Here is a 15,853-nt window from a genome sequence, read left to right on the forward strand (position 1 = left end):
CCAGGGTGGGTGTGTCTTGACTGACTGTAGGGAGCGTTTTGTTAAAGGCCTGTGAATAACATCTCTTGTTTCCTTGGGTACAATTGGTAGAATAACAACAGGCCCTAGAGATTTGTTTATCATAAGTGCTTTGAGTATCTGTAACACTTCTGCCTCTTCTATGCTAATGCTGTTAATGTGAAATTGTGTCTTTCCTTGACCTGAGGCTTGTTGATTTATTCCTTGGTAAACACCTGAGTGAAATATTAATTTATTACATCAGCCCTTTCTCTTTCATCATCTGTATGTTTCCCCCTATTACTACACAGGCATTTACTGCTTTCTTGCTGTGGCAATACTGAAAAACTTGTATTAATTAACCTTAATCAAAATTTAGAATAAAGACATGTGTTTACACAAGAGTGCAGGAGTTCTATTTTGTTGTTTTGTTTGGCTTAGAAACTACTGGCTAAAACCTTCAAGTAATAAAAATATGTTTTTTCAGTTTGTTTGGGACAGTGCGTTTGCCCTGAGGATCACTGGGAATTTCCTGGTTTACACATGCAACTCTGGAACCCTTCCAGTAGGCAGTCCTCCAGAGAGAGGCAGGACAAATCTCAGATTTAAATAACAGTGTTCCAGCGCAGACGACGTTACTGTGTTGACTCTCATCTGAGAACTTTTTATTCTGTCAGTATTGAATGAGAAGACTGTTTGAAGGATATCACAATTCTCCAGGAGAATTTCTTAATTGGAAAGTAAGTCTTTATCCATTGATTATGATACATACAGTATATATACTATACATAACTGCTTCAGTTAATGATCTCCAGCATTAACATTAAATATTCAGCTTGACCATGATATTTACCTCTTGTGGATTTGAATTTGTTTACTAGTTCTTACTCACTTTCCATTTGCTACTTTTAGACTATGTTGTATTAATATTACTGTTGGTTGAGAAATGGAAATATTTAGAAACAGTGTTGGAAATTATCAACAGAGAGAATAAGCTATGTACAGGTATATACAATGGTGGGAAATTGTGAGGATAATTTATTGAAATTCAATGATGTAAGAAGAATTAACATCATATTATCTATATTTTGTTAGTGCACTACTACAAAACTTTATCAGCAAAACATTGTTTTGTGTGCATAATCTATCAGGATAAGATGTTCGGTAAAAAATAAAATTAGGTTACTATAATAAAGTTTATTTTCTGCATTCAAAATCAGAATAATGTCCAATATCTTAACAAAACACGTTAACATATCCAATACATAGTACACATAGCCTAAAAAGCTGTATTTAAGTCCTTCTGTTCCAGAAAACAGAGTGTGTTGCTACTGTATCTGTTTCTGCACATTCAGTCCTGATCATCTTCCACACAACATTCTGGACCAGCCAGAACACTAGTTTCAAAGCGCATTCTTTCTAAAACCTAATCTTTCTAAATTAAACCACTTACCTGCATTTCAAAACATTACTTTAACATCTTCCTTGTGTTTCTTCTCACATAGTTTCCTGTGTAAATTAAAATTTTCCGACAATAGCTAACTCTAAATATAAAAGGAAAGGAATTTGCTTTTTATTCAGTTTCCATGATGTTCTCTCCTGGAGACTTACTTCTAAATATAAATGACATTAGCAATAGCAAAACTGGAGGAGGAGAGATGTGAAGTTTGTTCTTGTCAGCCAAGTCTGATACAAGCTCTCAAATATAAACTGCATTTACGTGTAAAGTCCTTTGCAAGCTCAAAGGAATATAACTCAACACATGTCAAAACTTACCCATACTTGTGTCCTTGAAAATAAAGTTGTAGAACAGTCATTTTGACCAATAATTGAGTTTTAAAAACAGGACATGTGCCTATAATATTCCAAATAAAATATTGAATACATTCGAATTAAGGAGTGAATTAATTAATAAGCAAATAACAATGTTGTCTAATAATGGCATTGAAAAATAAATAATAATATTTCATGTTGAAACTAGCTTAATTTCTGTCAGATTTCCAACAGATATTTGTAATAGTTACAAAACCCCTCCTGTACACTACAGATATATTCAAGCTTTTAGCAGACTAAATAACTTGTTTCAGATAATACAGAATTTTTTATCTAAGGCCCTCTAAATAAGTAAGGTGTGTTGTCTCCAGGGAGACACTAATTGATGAGCTGGCATAGGAATGTGGAGACAATCATTTGCACTCGACATCTCCCTGGAGATCACACATTTGCCTTGTTAGGAGATACTCAGAAGGGTGGGGCAGTTTATTTCATTATTAAGATAATAGACATGCATGTGTCTGCACTGATATCACTGTTGAAAAGAGTTCTGCACTTGTCATATTGCCTTACTTTGGTTGCAGAATCCAGTACGAATAGGAATGTACTGTATTAGGATTTCACAGTCCTTTTTAGTGCACCCATTCCTTTGCGCTCTGGCGCATTTCCAGCTATATTTAACCGACACAAGCATGAAACCAAAGTACGCAGACTCATCTGAGATTGACCGTGCTTCTGTGTATCTTTCAGACCTTAGAAAACACATATAACCTGATGTGATCTAACATTGTATAAGTTTCTCAAAGTTTGAGATTTATTTCCAGTATGGTGCAACTTTTGTAGTTGGTGTGATACATCATTTTAGGCACAGACATACAGTAGTCTTTTAATTGTGAAAAGAAAAATTGACCTTCCATTCTTGTCACGCCAGTTTTTATCACAAGCGCTGTACTGATTATTTGTGCACTCTTTACTGGACAATGTTTACATCAGGATTTAATGGAACACCATGTAAACATACTGTAGTAGTTGCTGCAACTGTATTGTAAATCCTTGGGTTTTACAGAGCATAATACATTTTTGACCAATCCTTATGGTTTAAAGACCATTCCAGGAGTGAATGAGTTTGCTTTTCTGACAAAGATTTTGAAGCTGCACTATCGTGCTAGTGTTTTTAGTTAAAAGAGACCCTAAAGATACTATTAATCTTTAAACAATGTATTTCTTCCTTTGTATCTTTTCTATTGAATCTCAAAATTTATATGTGAATGAAACAGTACTTTAGGAAGCACTAAAATAAATTGTTTTGCATTTTGAACCATTATATAATACTTTTTTGTTGCTCCTTTTCATTTTGCCTACTTTATTATGCATTGATGTTTTTTTCTAGTTTTACGAATTATGGTAGTAAATCTTTTAAGCAAATCGTTAGTGCAATTTCCCTTACCAAATATCCTTCCCTATATTTTGTCATTACATTACAGTATATCTCTTTTCCTGGAGGCTTTGCAACTCTCCACATATGGTAATGTAATTGAGCTCCAGTTAAGATCCAAGAGACAATTTTATATACTTTAGATCATAACCCATCCTGGACACTTGTGGAATCACCAGCATGTTAAATATTGCAAAATGTATATTCTTGAGTTAGTAAAAGTGTAAAACTATCTTCTTATATCAGCCTTGGTTAAGCAATATATATAGTGTAATCGTTTCCTGGAAGTTAAAAGGTAAAATACAGAAACAGTACTATTCTATTCTGTGTATCCCAGCAATATATCCATATGATATAGATTTAATGGTATTTTATTTTTTGACTAATATAACCACTAACAGTGGTGTGTGAAGATTTGTGCCAATCTATTAATACACAAAAAGGCTTTAAGTTCATTTTTAAATATCTTTTTTCCCCCATCAGTCCTTTTAATAACAAAATAAGAAGAACAAGAAAAATAAAAAGTATATTCAGCTGTGCATGCATGCATTACAGATACATAAACTATAACTGAAAAAATAACAGTCCCAATATAAATAAAAGTCACATATTTTAGAAATAAAAACTAGATGTTTTATGCGAAACTTGTGAATCTCCGATGTTTTAGTCTTTAGTCTTTTAGTCTTTAGTTTAGCAGAACTTTTACTTTTCATTTCAAACTGTTTTGACAATTTTTCCTTTTCAATTTAAAAATCACTTAAGTCTTTCCTAGTCCTTCCTCCTTTCTGGTTAATATGCAAGAAGAGCAGCCAAATTTTGTGATCCACGTACAACAGCTGATTTGCTCCCTTTGAATCGGGTATAACGGTAAAAAATCACCACTGAGTACGCCTGGTCCTTTCACATCCTCTTGTGCGCTTGATTCTTTTGCAGACATGAAGAACAACTCCATCAGCATGACCCCACTCAGTCCAGGAACCCATCATCAACTTGGAACTGTGTGTATTTTTGGAACTGGTGACTTTGGCCGATCATTGGGGCTGCGTTTACTGCAGGCAGGGTATTCTGTAGTATTTGGAAGCCGCCAACCAGAAAATTCCAGCTTGCTTCCCAAAGGGGCTCAGGTGTTGAACCATGTGGATGCAGCACAGATGTCCAGGGTCATTTTCATAGCTGTGCATCGAGAAAACTACGAATTCCTCAGCCAGTTTTCCGAAGAACTTTCGGGAAAAGTGCTTGTGGACGTAAGCAACAACCTGAGGAAAAACCAGTACCCCGAGTCCAATGCAGAGCACTTGAAAAGACTGGTTCCGGCAGCCAATGTGGTTAAGGCATTCAACACAGTCTCAGCATGGGCCCTACAGTCTGGAGGGTTGGATGCAAACCGACAGGTAGTGTTTTATCCCATAAACTGTTGAGCGGTGCGGTAGCTCTGTGGCTAAGGATCTGCGCCTGTGGATGGAAGGTTGCCGGTTTGTATCCCATGGCTGACAGAGGAATCCTATTCTGTTGGGCCCCTGAGCAAGGCCCTTAACCCCAACTACTCCAGGGGCACTGTATAAATGGCTGACCCTGTGCTCTGACCCCAAGCTTCTCTTCCTGTCTGTGTGTCTCATGGAGAGCAAGCTGGGTGGGGTATGTGAAAAAAGACAAATTCCTAATACAAGAAATTATATATGACCAATAAAGTGATCTTATCTTATAAGTAATGAAAGATTTCATAAAAACACCATGCATGATGTTTGTCTCTGACATAACCAAGACTATTTTGGTATATTATAGTTGTTAGAGAACAAAGTAATGCTTGAAGTATTTTAAGATTTATGTCTAAATTAAATATATCAAGAAACAAAACTGCAAATTGAGTGGTGTCACTTAGAATAATTAGTGCTGCAGGTGTTTTATTCCTTTAATGTTTTGTATACTCTTCTAGATTGCTAGCAAGCGACATACAGTGCGCTGTACCACCTTAAGACAGTATCATTAAGTTGCACAAAGACAAACAGCAGCTTCTTTTACAAAATAACTGCAAGGGTTTACACTGCCTTGAGAATCAGCTGTCTGCAGGTGGTACCAGGGCCCCTTGAGATGAGCTGCTGTTTAACATGAGAAAATAAAAACTCATTACAGAGTACATTGTCATAGAAGAATTACCTGCACTGTCATTGAAGAATTGCCTCTCCTCAGCCTTGAATGCTAATTCAGTATATATTTTTTTCTTTCTTAAGAAGCAAGCTGTTTGTAATGATGTTAGTGTGGCATCCCTTTATAAGCTTATCAAAGGACGCTGGTGTTGATATCCCCAGGCAGTCATGTTTATGTCAATTGTTGTCATGTTTCCACTTGAAAAAAAATATCAGCAACAGCCCGTCAAGATCCTCATACATTTGACATCCTTTTTTAATTAGTGTATCAGACCTTCCATTAGTACTTGCTGACGCACTTCACAATACTTCATTTCACGCGGTAGTTAGGCTGATTTTTTTTTCCAAGCACTTCTGGTACAATTATAAGCTAAAATTTTCAAAACAGCATGGCATTCAGACTCCCCCCAAAGAAGTTGCAAACCTGCATTTGTATTTTACTGTACGCGTGCCAGCTGTTCCTGTAACTTTATGCAAGGGACAGCATGTCTTCCACCGGAGACCCAGGCATGATGAGGATTCTGAATATTACATCACAGATCTGGGGTTATTACCCTAAGAAGGGAGGCCTTAGACTTGTCAATAGATTGTATTTGCATTAGCTGATTGTGCTTAGATAGTGACAGACTAGTTCTGTTTGGATTCTTCCCCTACATGCATTATTGTCATTATTGACAGCTAATGCCATGACTTTGCACAGATGGAATAAATTACTTGGTCTTTAGGCAAATAATGGAAGGTCAGATGGCCAGCTTTATTTACCATGTGCTAGAGGTAATACATTGCTTCTTTTTGCCATTTTTGAGTTCAAACCTAAGCAGTAAAATCACACTAAGGACTGCAGATTCACATATTTCTTTGCTAAGCACTACAGTTTACCCGGTTATTACTTCTACAATAGAGAATGGAAGTAGATTTCAACTTATGCTGCTATCAATAAATATAAATCTTATATTTATTGATAGCAGCATAAATTTACACAGGTAACACAACAAAATGTATTTGTTATTTACAAGTGCTTGTCTGGATTCAGAAAAATAAGGCAGCAGAATTTTTATTAAGAATAGCCACTCATTGGGGCATAGCATATCAAGGAGACCTGAGACTCCTGAACAGCATGCCACAGGTTCCTCCTCATACCCACAAATGTACAGTGAATACACGAGTCTCCAATAACACACAAACAGGCACACAGTAATCATTACAAGTGAGCAAAAAGACAGAAACAAGTAATTAACAAGAAAGTGCTAGTTAGAATTCTTAGAACATTTAGCAGCCCATTGAGCAAGATGTGCCTAATAGTCTCCTTTAGTTTGTAACCCTTCTCACGTTCTTATTTTAGAACAGTTTACTCAGTTTTGGCTCCCATGCATGTATGCTTCACTTTTTACTGTAGCAATAATCTTTTTCTATTCAGTTTTACTTTGCATCATTTAATATCAAATTTGGGTCAGGAGAACAGTATAATAGAGGCTGCTGTTCACCTATTTGCAGAGATTTTTCTTAGTAATGGTATAAAATCTAAAAGAAGCACATTAACTCGGCTGACGTCAGCTTTTTAAAAAAATACACTAATGTTTTGGCTGCAGTAGGATTAACAGCATAGCAGCATTTACGTCTTGACCTAGGGGCGGTGCGGTGGCTCTGTGACTAAGGATCTGCGCCTGTGGCTGGAAGGCTGCCGGTTTGTATCCCGTGGCTGGCAGAGAAATTCTACTCCATTAGGCCCCTAAGCAAGGCCCTTAACCCCAACTGCTCCAGGGGTGCCATATAAATGGCTGACCCTGCACTCTGACCCCCAGCTTCTCTCCCTGTCTGTGTGTCTCATGGAGAGCAAGTTGGGGTATGTGAAAAGACAAATTCATAATACAAGAAATTGTATATGGCCAATAAAGTGATCTTATCTGATCTTATCTTAACCAATAGCTTAGTTTTCAGAATGCAGGTGAATAGCAGTATAGCAGTGAAAAAGAGATCATGAAGAGAGGAAATAGTGAGGCCAACCTCCCATATGCGCAATTGAAAGATAAAGATAATAAATGAGTGAAGCAGTGGTAGCCCAGTGGTTACCAGCCATGATGGGAGCAATGTATCTTGACACAACTTAGCACATATTTCTTTTTACCTACCGCTGCTGAATATTGGGTTTATGTTTTAGTTGATGGCAAAATCCAAGCATAAAAAGAAAATCTTCACCCTTGGACAAAAAGCTCTTGCCAATTGGTTCATTGGTCACAGCTCTGAATGCTCAAATTGCAATGACTTCTGCTGCCCAGGCTGTCGAATTGACAAAGGTGACACCACCCTCCGTTTTCATTTGCAGAGGTGTAAATGCAGCACATTAAAAGTTACTTCACTTCATATTTTTCCACCGTTTCTTTTTCGTGGGAATCCAAGAGGAACCGCTGGACTAAAAAAAGAGCAACTGCTTCCTCAAAAATGGTAGTAATTAGCCCCAGACAACCCCCAGCGGAGACACAAGAGCAAAAGCACTGTGACTTATGCAAGAAAGCAGCATTTCTGTTATAGTACATGCTGGTGTTTTGCTTTCTTGTCTTATTTCACCATACAGATTCATATTTTCTGATATTTGGTATGACAATTATACATTCAAATGTTTTTTGTCTTTATCATTTTTGCTGAAAGTAGTGTAGATCACTAATTCTTCTCAATTTAATCATATTTCTAAATCTTTAACCATATCAAGCCTACTAATATGTGGAGTCAATCAGTTTATCATCTTGTATTGCTGTAGCAATGTTGAGGTGATCAGTTTATCACCTTATATTGCTATGGTGACAAGTTTTGTTTGTTCTGTCTGTGGGGGAAACTCTCTCAGCTTCCTTCTTTCCTAGATCCTATGCAAAGATTTCTAAGCCAGCTCTATCAGCAGACCTGTGATCATGTTGGCAACCTTGCACACTAAACAGCTATGCCTTAACCAGGTTGCTGTGTTGAAAGACTCCTAAGTATAATGCAATAACGTGTCATGTCCTTTCTCATGCAGGTGTTCATTTGTGGAGATGATGATGAAGCCAAGCACTTGGTTAGTGACATTGCCCGCAGCCTCGGTCTCACGGCCCTAGACAAAGGATCTCTCCTGGCTGCCAAGGAAATTGAAGACTTCCCCCTGCACCTCTTTCCACTATGGAGAATCCCCATCTACATTGCCACAGGCCTTACTGCAGGCTTGTTCATATACTGTGTCATAAGAGATATCGTCTATACTCGTGTCACTAAAGGAAAAGACAACTCATTCCGGATCATGATTTCCCTCACCAACCGGGTTTTTCCGATTGTGTCCTTGAACATGCTGGCTCTGTGCTACCTGCCAGGCGTGATTGCAGGATTCTTACAGCTTTACAATGGCACAAAGTACAAGAGATTTCCAAACTGGCTGGACAAATGGATGCTCTGTCGAAAGCAGCTTGGTCTGGTGGCTTTGGCCTTTGCCTTACTTCATGTGCTGTATACATTAATCATCCCCATAAGATACTATGTGAGATACCGCATAACACTTTACACCGCTTCTCAGGTAGGAACAAATCAACATGTGAAAACCTCTTTCTTTTTTCTGTGGTAGCTGTGTCTAAACAGAATAAATACATCTGGAATTTTTGTAGTAGAAAAGAACAAGGTTTGTTCTCATTCTCGTTCTCGTTCTCGCCTTCTTTGTGGAATTTGCATGCTCTCCCTCTGAACATGTGGGAACATTTCGCTGGACGAGGACAAAAAAATAACTTGCATTGATTGAAAGATATTAAATGCAGAGGGCAGATCATTCCTATGCACAACTTTGTATTGATCCATAGTTTAAAATTAAATTCATAATTCTCTCTTAGTGATAAAAGACAATGTATACATGTACATTTTCATACTGTTTACTCTGCTCATCAGAATGACTTTTCTTTTTTCAGATTAAGGAAAACAAAACGGACATATTTGACAATACTATAGCCTGGTACAGTGATTCATATCTTTCCTGTGGTATTCTGGGATTTGGTCTCTATGTCCTGCTAGGAATAACGTCTCTTCCTTCCGTCAGTAATGCAGTCAACTGGAGAGAGTTTCGCTTTGTTCAGGTACAGTATCACAGTGCAAAACATTGTTCTATATGCTAATGTGACAAAGATTCTGCCCAATGATGCACATTCAAAAGGGTGCATAAGAAAGATAAGGGAGAATAACTGTGTTTCTGCAAAACAATATTACAGATACAGGAGCAACCATCACATGCATGCTGAGGCACTGATTTGTTAGTATTAAATTAGGCTAGTAATCTAACTAATTTCAAATAACCTTTCGAAACAAATTATTAAGTATGTAATGATAATAGTAATTTTCCATAATTTTTACTTTTTATTAATTTAATTTTTCAATCACATAAGGGTGTTAACAAGCAAAAAGACATTGGAATTGGTGAGAGAAGTGAACAAGCTGTATTTTTTTTAGTGCCGTTATTTTTATGAACACTGGAAAATTTGTAAACTGAAGCACATTCCTTTAATTTAAGAAAATATAAATATGAATAGTAATTTTGTATTTTTATGGTGTTCATCAAAAATGTGATTTAAAAATCATTAACCTTTCAAAAACATCATCATGTGTGTAGGAACCTGAATTTTGAGAGGTAAGACCCCCAACTGACACAGGGCTGCTTAGCAACACTATCAAACTATAAATCATAAATGCTAATAGTTCTACATTGATGGATGTTTTTAAATGCTCTGTGGTAACAACTTCAACTTCAAACAGCGTGTTTATTTTTTGTTTGTTTTCACAGTCCAAACTAGGCCACATGACATTGTTGCTGTGCACAGCTCACACCATTCTCTATGGCTGGACCAAGTTCCTGAATCCTTCCTCTTACCCATGGTATCTTCCTCCAGCCTATATGCTCTCCCTGATTGTGCCCTGCACTGTCCTGGTCCTCAAATTCATTCTGATAACGCCCTGTGTGGACAGAGTGGTCACAAGAATCCGGCAGGGCTGGGAGAGGAGATCAGTCAAAGCGCCAAACATCAAGGACTCCGAGAACAGAAAAACTCTAATTCTATGAATTACTGTTGAACATTTTCTGAATCCTGCCTTTACAATTGATACAGTATATCTTGGATCCTGAAACTCAAATTAGTGAAAATGTGCAGCTATGTTGTGTATGTACATGTTGCAGCTTTTTCATGTTTACTGTTGAACTGGCCACTATTAAAACATTTGCTTTACAGTACCTCAGAAAGAAAACATTTTATACAGCTTATAGAGAGTGCACCGTATTACAGTAGAAAATCTTACTTATTGTGTTAAGCATTCGCACGTATAAAAATGTATTTTTTAAAAACAAGTACGTTATGTTCTTTTTATAGAAATATCATATCTTCAAAATATCAAAAAAACATCAGAAAGGCCACAAAGAAGAAAACCATTTCCTCCATCATTCTTATTTGGTTCTGTTACTCTGTAATCTTATAGTCTGTACTGGCTGTACTATGAACAAATCCCTGGAAAGCAGGACAAAGCAGGACTATTCCTCAAACCCTACCCACTCTAAACAGGCAGTTAGGGGAACTGCAGTCCAAATTTCTCAAACCAGATTTACACCACAAGATGAAATTTCCAACTTTAAAAGCACTGGTCTTGCCAAGGACGAGAGTGAGACTTCACAAGAATTGTGAGGTACTGTATTGTGGCCCTTTCTGCTCACTAGTCACCATAATGACTAATGCAATGCAATGTATGTGCGAATAAATACAGGTTGTGCTTTTGCTGATAAATACAGTTCCATTTATCAGCAAATCCCTCTTGAAGTCAAGAGCAATATTTCAGATTAAAGGAGATTAATTCACAAGCCTGCTTGTTTACAATGTAATAGGGCTGCATCATGTCCTGTTCTAAATCGCAGAATATCTGCTGCACATACCTGGAAATTTCATTTGTGGTGTAAATTGGAGACATTACAAGTTACTGTGTACATTTTACTTTTATTGTGGTTTGAAATGCAGTCATCAATGCTGGTTCTTTCTAATTCCAAGGTATAAAAATAGCTTTGCAGTTCCCTTTTAAGAATAGTCAGTCAAACATAACCTGTATGCCAGGGGAGGTGAAAAGAAACCTGAACATAGGCAAAATAATAATAATAATAATAATAATAATAATTAATTGCTTACACTTATATAGCGCTTTTCTGGACACTCCACTCAAAGCGCTTTACAGGTAATGGGGACTCCCCTCCACCACCACCAGTGTGCAGCCCCACCTGGATGATGCGACGGCAGCCATAGTGCGCCAGAACACTCACCACACACCAGCAATCAGTGGGGAGGAGAGCAGAGTAATGAAGCCAATTCATAGAAGGGGATTGTTAGGAGGCCATGATTGATAAAGGCCGATGGGAAATTTGGCCAGGACGCCAGGGTTACACCCCTACTCTTTTCAAGAAACGCCCTGGGATTTTTAATGACCACAGAGAGTCAGGACCTCGGTTTTACGTCTCATCCGAAGGACTGCGCCTGTTTACAGTATAGTGTCTCCGTCATTAGGACCCATTAGCATTAGGACCCACATGAGCCGCAGGGTGAGCGCCCCCTGCTGGCCCCACTAACACCTCTTCCAGCAGCAACCTTAGTTTTTCCCAGGAGCCCTCCCATCCAGGTACTGACCAGGCTCACACCTGCTTAGCTTCAGTGGGTTGCCAGTTGTGAGTTGCAGGGTGATATGGCTGCTACTGAATAAAAATCACACTAAATCCACAGATAACTGTTCAAATTAGGAATTGATCCCAGGACCTTATAATATTAATAAACGTGAAAACATGTTGTGCTAAATGAGAGAAGAAGAAACTGCACTGTTTACTTTTGGTCAACAGGACATGGAATATTCTCTTTTTTACATAACTGAGTTGTACTGTATTTCAATGGCTTGCAATTGTTTTTTTTATCCCATCTGTGTTAACAAACAAAAAGAAGATATGAATAAAAAGAAAGATTTATAAGACTCTGCTTATTTTGGTTAACAGAACTGGAGACAATTACAGTCAAGGAGAATAACAATTCTCCATTTTTCTTCACATCTCCTGTCTCCATACTTTTATAATCCTCTCTGTTCTCCTTCGTTGTGTGAACTGCTTTAATTCACTTGTCACATCAGCCAATGTCAACACCACAGCAAAGACAGCCGGAGGTTTTCTTTGAGTCTTAACACTATGAAATGATGCGCTTGGATAAAGCCACTAAAATTAAAGCAATTTCCACATGGTGTGATATCAGGTATACAGTTCCACTCTCAAGTCAGGAAAAAAAACTAAAGCAAAATCTCACTCTCCGCAGTGTTAAAGTAGTTAGCTTCCATTTCATGAAACAGAGGCTGTTCCTTATATAGTCAGACACTAAAAAAGCAAGAAGAAATATTATATTTTTCACTGAACAACAACTTGAAAAGAATCCTGATAATTGTAGCAAATGCATACCGTCAAACGAAGTCAATTAAGTTATGTTTCAGTGAGACATTCTGATTAATAGAAGTAAAAAAATGATTGCTGTTGACGAGTTCACTATAACTGCAGGCAATAGAGTATTTCATTTTAATTTAATTTCTCTCTCTTAATAAATCTACTTAACCTGCCTGGATAACAGGACAAATTAATTGATCTCTGGCTTGATGCAAATAAATACTGTCTGTAAATTAATATTGAATCTCCTTGTATTTCCTCAGGAGGGCCTTTTTGCCACTGTTAAACATAACAAAAATGAACAGAAATAAAAAGCATGGAAGTGTGAATAGTAATAACATGACAAGTTCTGATATCAACTGAGAAATAGCACTGTGTTCACATTTTGGTTACAACAGAATGCACTGTCAGAAACATTTTATATCATAGTGAGATATACAGTATTCATTTTTAAAGGCTTTAAAACGGTGTTGAATATATTAATAAAGCATTTAATAATATATATATATTGAATCAGTTTTACAAACAAGGTCAGAAATGTGTTCCTCAATCTCATTTTACCAAGCTAACATAGTTTATACATTAAATGCCTCCTGGTGGTGCCATTCATAATATTACTCAATTGTTGGATCTCCTACTTATTACTAATGTTAATTTTAGCTTATTTTTATCTGATCAGTTATTACCTGATTTTTCTTTCTTGGTTTGTTACATACAAGAAAGTGAAGAGTAAGAATCCATTAAGGCTTAATCAGAAATATCACTTATTCCCGGTAAAAAAAACTGTCAATTCAGAAACTGTCCCAGAAACAAAGGGTAAGACGAGGGGCACACCTCATATGGAACACCAGTCTTTCACAGTCCACAAATACACATGCAAGGAAAAGCACAAAAGGGGCATTTTAGTGACACCTACAGTACTAACCAGGCCAGCATGCCTCTGTGCTGGAAGGAAGGTGGAAGAAAGCTGGAAAAAAAGGGGGAAACCCCCTGAGACTACTGTGAATGTGCCCACATCTGCAAATGAACACATGGCCCAAAGAGCTAACCTGGCTTAGCACTGGTAATACTGCTGAGCACCATGCCACAGTGTCACCCCAGAGAAATGTAATGAATGCAAAAAAGAATAACATTGAAGAGGAAACACTGCATGTCATTATAAACTAGATTTTGCCATTAAGAGACAAAATACAATTGGACATGCTGATACACTGTAAAAAGACTCATATGCAGAATATTTAAGTAATAAAAGCTTTTCAGGATTCTCACTTTTCAAGGTGCTGACCAGATTCAAACTGACAACAATAAAACAGGAATTTGAAACACTGGAAAGTTTTCTCTGATGAAGGAGAACATTGTGGTTAACAAACCATCCGTGAAAGCCACTTGTTAATAGCCTAAAAAACAGTTTGTAACAATATATGCAGATTTCAAAACTGAAAATGTGTGACTCAAAGCAATGGCAAAATACAGTAAGAAATTAATTAATTTTATCGTCTTTACAGCTTATGAATCACCATGAGCCACTTATTAAAATGCATTTTAAGTAAAGCTTTGCATATAAAAGATAAAAAACCTATAGTTCTGAATATTCTATTGAGGCTCCAAAGAGTTCAATATAATATACTCATAGCACATAAACCCATGAAGCTAGATAGATCTTTACGTTTCCCAGTCCTCCTGACTTAGTGAAACTTACTACAGAAGAAACTTCAGAAAGTTATTTCAGAATGTGTAGTATTTCCCTTTGTGCTTCTAGCTTAGCATTTATTGTTGCATTTCCCTCAAAAGAGAAAATTAAATAGAAAGTTATTTCAATGAAAAATATATAATAAAGTGTCTTATTCAGACCTATTATACCAGAGCAGTTCCTGTTGCTACTACCACCAGCCCCATGGAAAGAGGCCTGATTAAACACTCCACTTCAGTTTTAATGTCAAGTGTGCTTTACAAAGCCCTTCACTTATTTTAAGTACATTATTGCGCCCTGTATCACTAATAGATTAATGCACTTTTGCAGAAATGAACCCTAAAGTATTCACACATTAAGAATATAACTACTGAAGATGCAGATTGGTGTTGTACAGACAGAAAGTATCTAGCAGTAGGAAGACTTTTTGTTGATTGCTGTTTAAAACAATTTAGCTTTGTCTTGTCTATTTCAGTTGAAAATACATGTATTAAGACTAACCTACAGTACCTTACATACAAGCATAAAATAAAATTAGAAATAATGTTTTTTAATTAAAATTTTATTGTAGTTTTTTTAAACTGGTATTGCAAATTTTATTTTGTTTTCCACATTTAGTATTTAAGTACTTTCTGCATTGATCATATACACTGTTTTTAATATTATTCATATTTTACCCTTATTTTTATGTAGAATATTCATTTATGATCTATAAATGAACTGAATACTTATTTTTTCTAAGGTTTTGCTAGGTTAAAAACATACTTAATAAATAGATGAGAACAGATAGCCGTATGAGGCCATTGCAGTGTAGGGTTTGCAGGATGATTGGCTTTCTGGTGGAAAAACATCCAGGGAGACTTCATCTGTAAACTGTCAGATACTTGGACACCTCCTGTTACAAGTAATCAAAATCCTCAAAGGCACTGACAGTATCAACACAGTGGATTTCTTCACAATGAGCATTGAACCATGAACCACATGGCACAAGTGGAAAACTATGAGGAAGTGCATTTAAAACTGAGAACAGGAGGCTCTTTTCTACCCAAAGGGTTATGGCAATATTCTTGAATAAATTAGGTACTAACTACCAAATGAGCTACGGTAGATACGCTGAATGGTCTGAATGGGCTGAATGCAACCTTGCTTATACTGTAAATGGAATATCCATGGCCTTGAGCCACAGCCTGCTGATCTCTGCTACACCACAAACTTTGCAGAATTGGAGGAGTTACCAGTAGCTACTGTAGGTACCTGAAGCGCATGCTCACCGTACAGAGGTGGCTTTGTACACAGTTGGGCATTAACACAATGGGAGGATTGGTTGGCCCAAGCCCACCTCAGAGCTCATCTTACCACAGGAAAAGTTA

General features: G+C 37.0%; 1 protein-coding gene across 1 annotated transcript; it reads left to right on the forward strand.

Moving 5' to 3' along the window:
* Window positions 1-650: 650 nt before the first annotated feature.
* On the forward strand, window positions 651-12,332 carry steap4 (STEAP family member 4). Its single transcript, XM_088929781.1, has 5 exons — window positions 651-737; window positions 4,139-4,596; window positions 8,357-8,884; window positions 9,267-9,431; window positions 10,133-12,332. Exons 2-5 carry the CDS (start codon window positions 4,141-4,143, stop codon window positions 10,406-10,408), a joined length of 1,425 nt encoding a protein of 474 aa, XP_088785907.1. The 5' UTR covers window positions 651-737; window positions 4,139-4,140; the 3' UTR covers window positions 10,409-12,332.
* The last annotated feature ends 3,521 nt before the right edge of the window (window positions 12,333-15,853 follow it).

The sequence above is a fragment of the Atractosteus spatula genome, chromosome 12 (genome assembly GCF_055471065.1).
Source record: "Atractosteus spatula isolate fAtrSpa1 chromosome 12, fAtrSpa1.hap1, whole genome shotgun sequence".
Lineage (NCBI taxonomy): Eukaryota > Metazoa > Chordata > Actinopteri > Semionotiformes > Lepisosteidae > Atractosteus > Atractosteus spatula.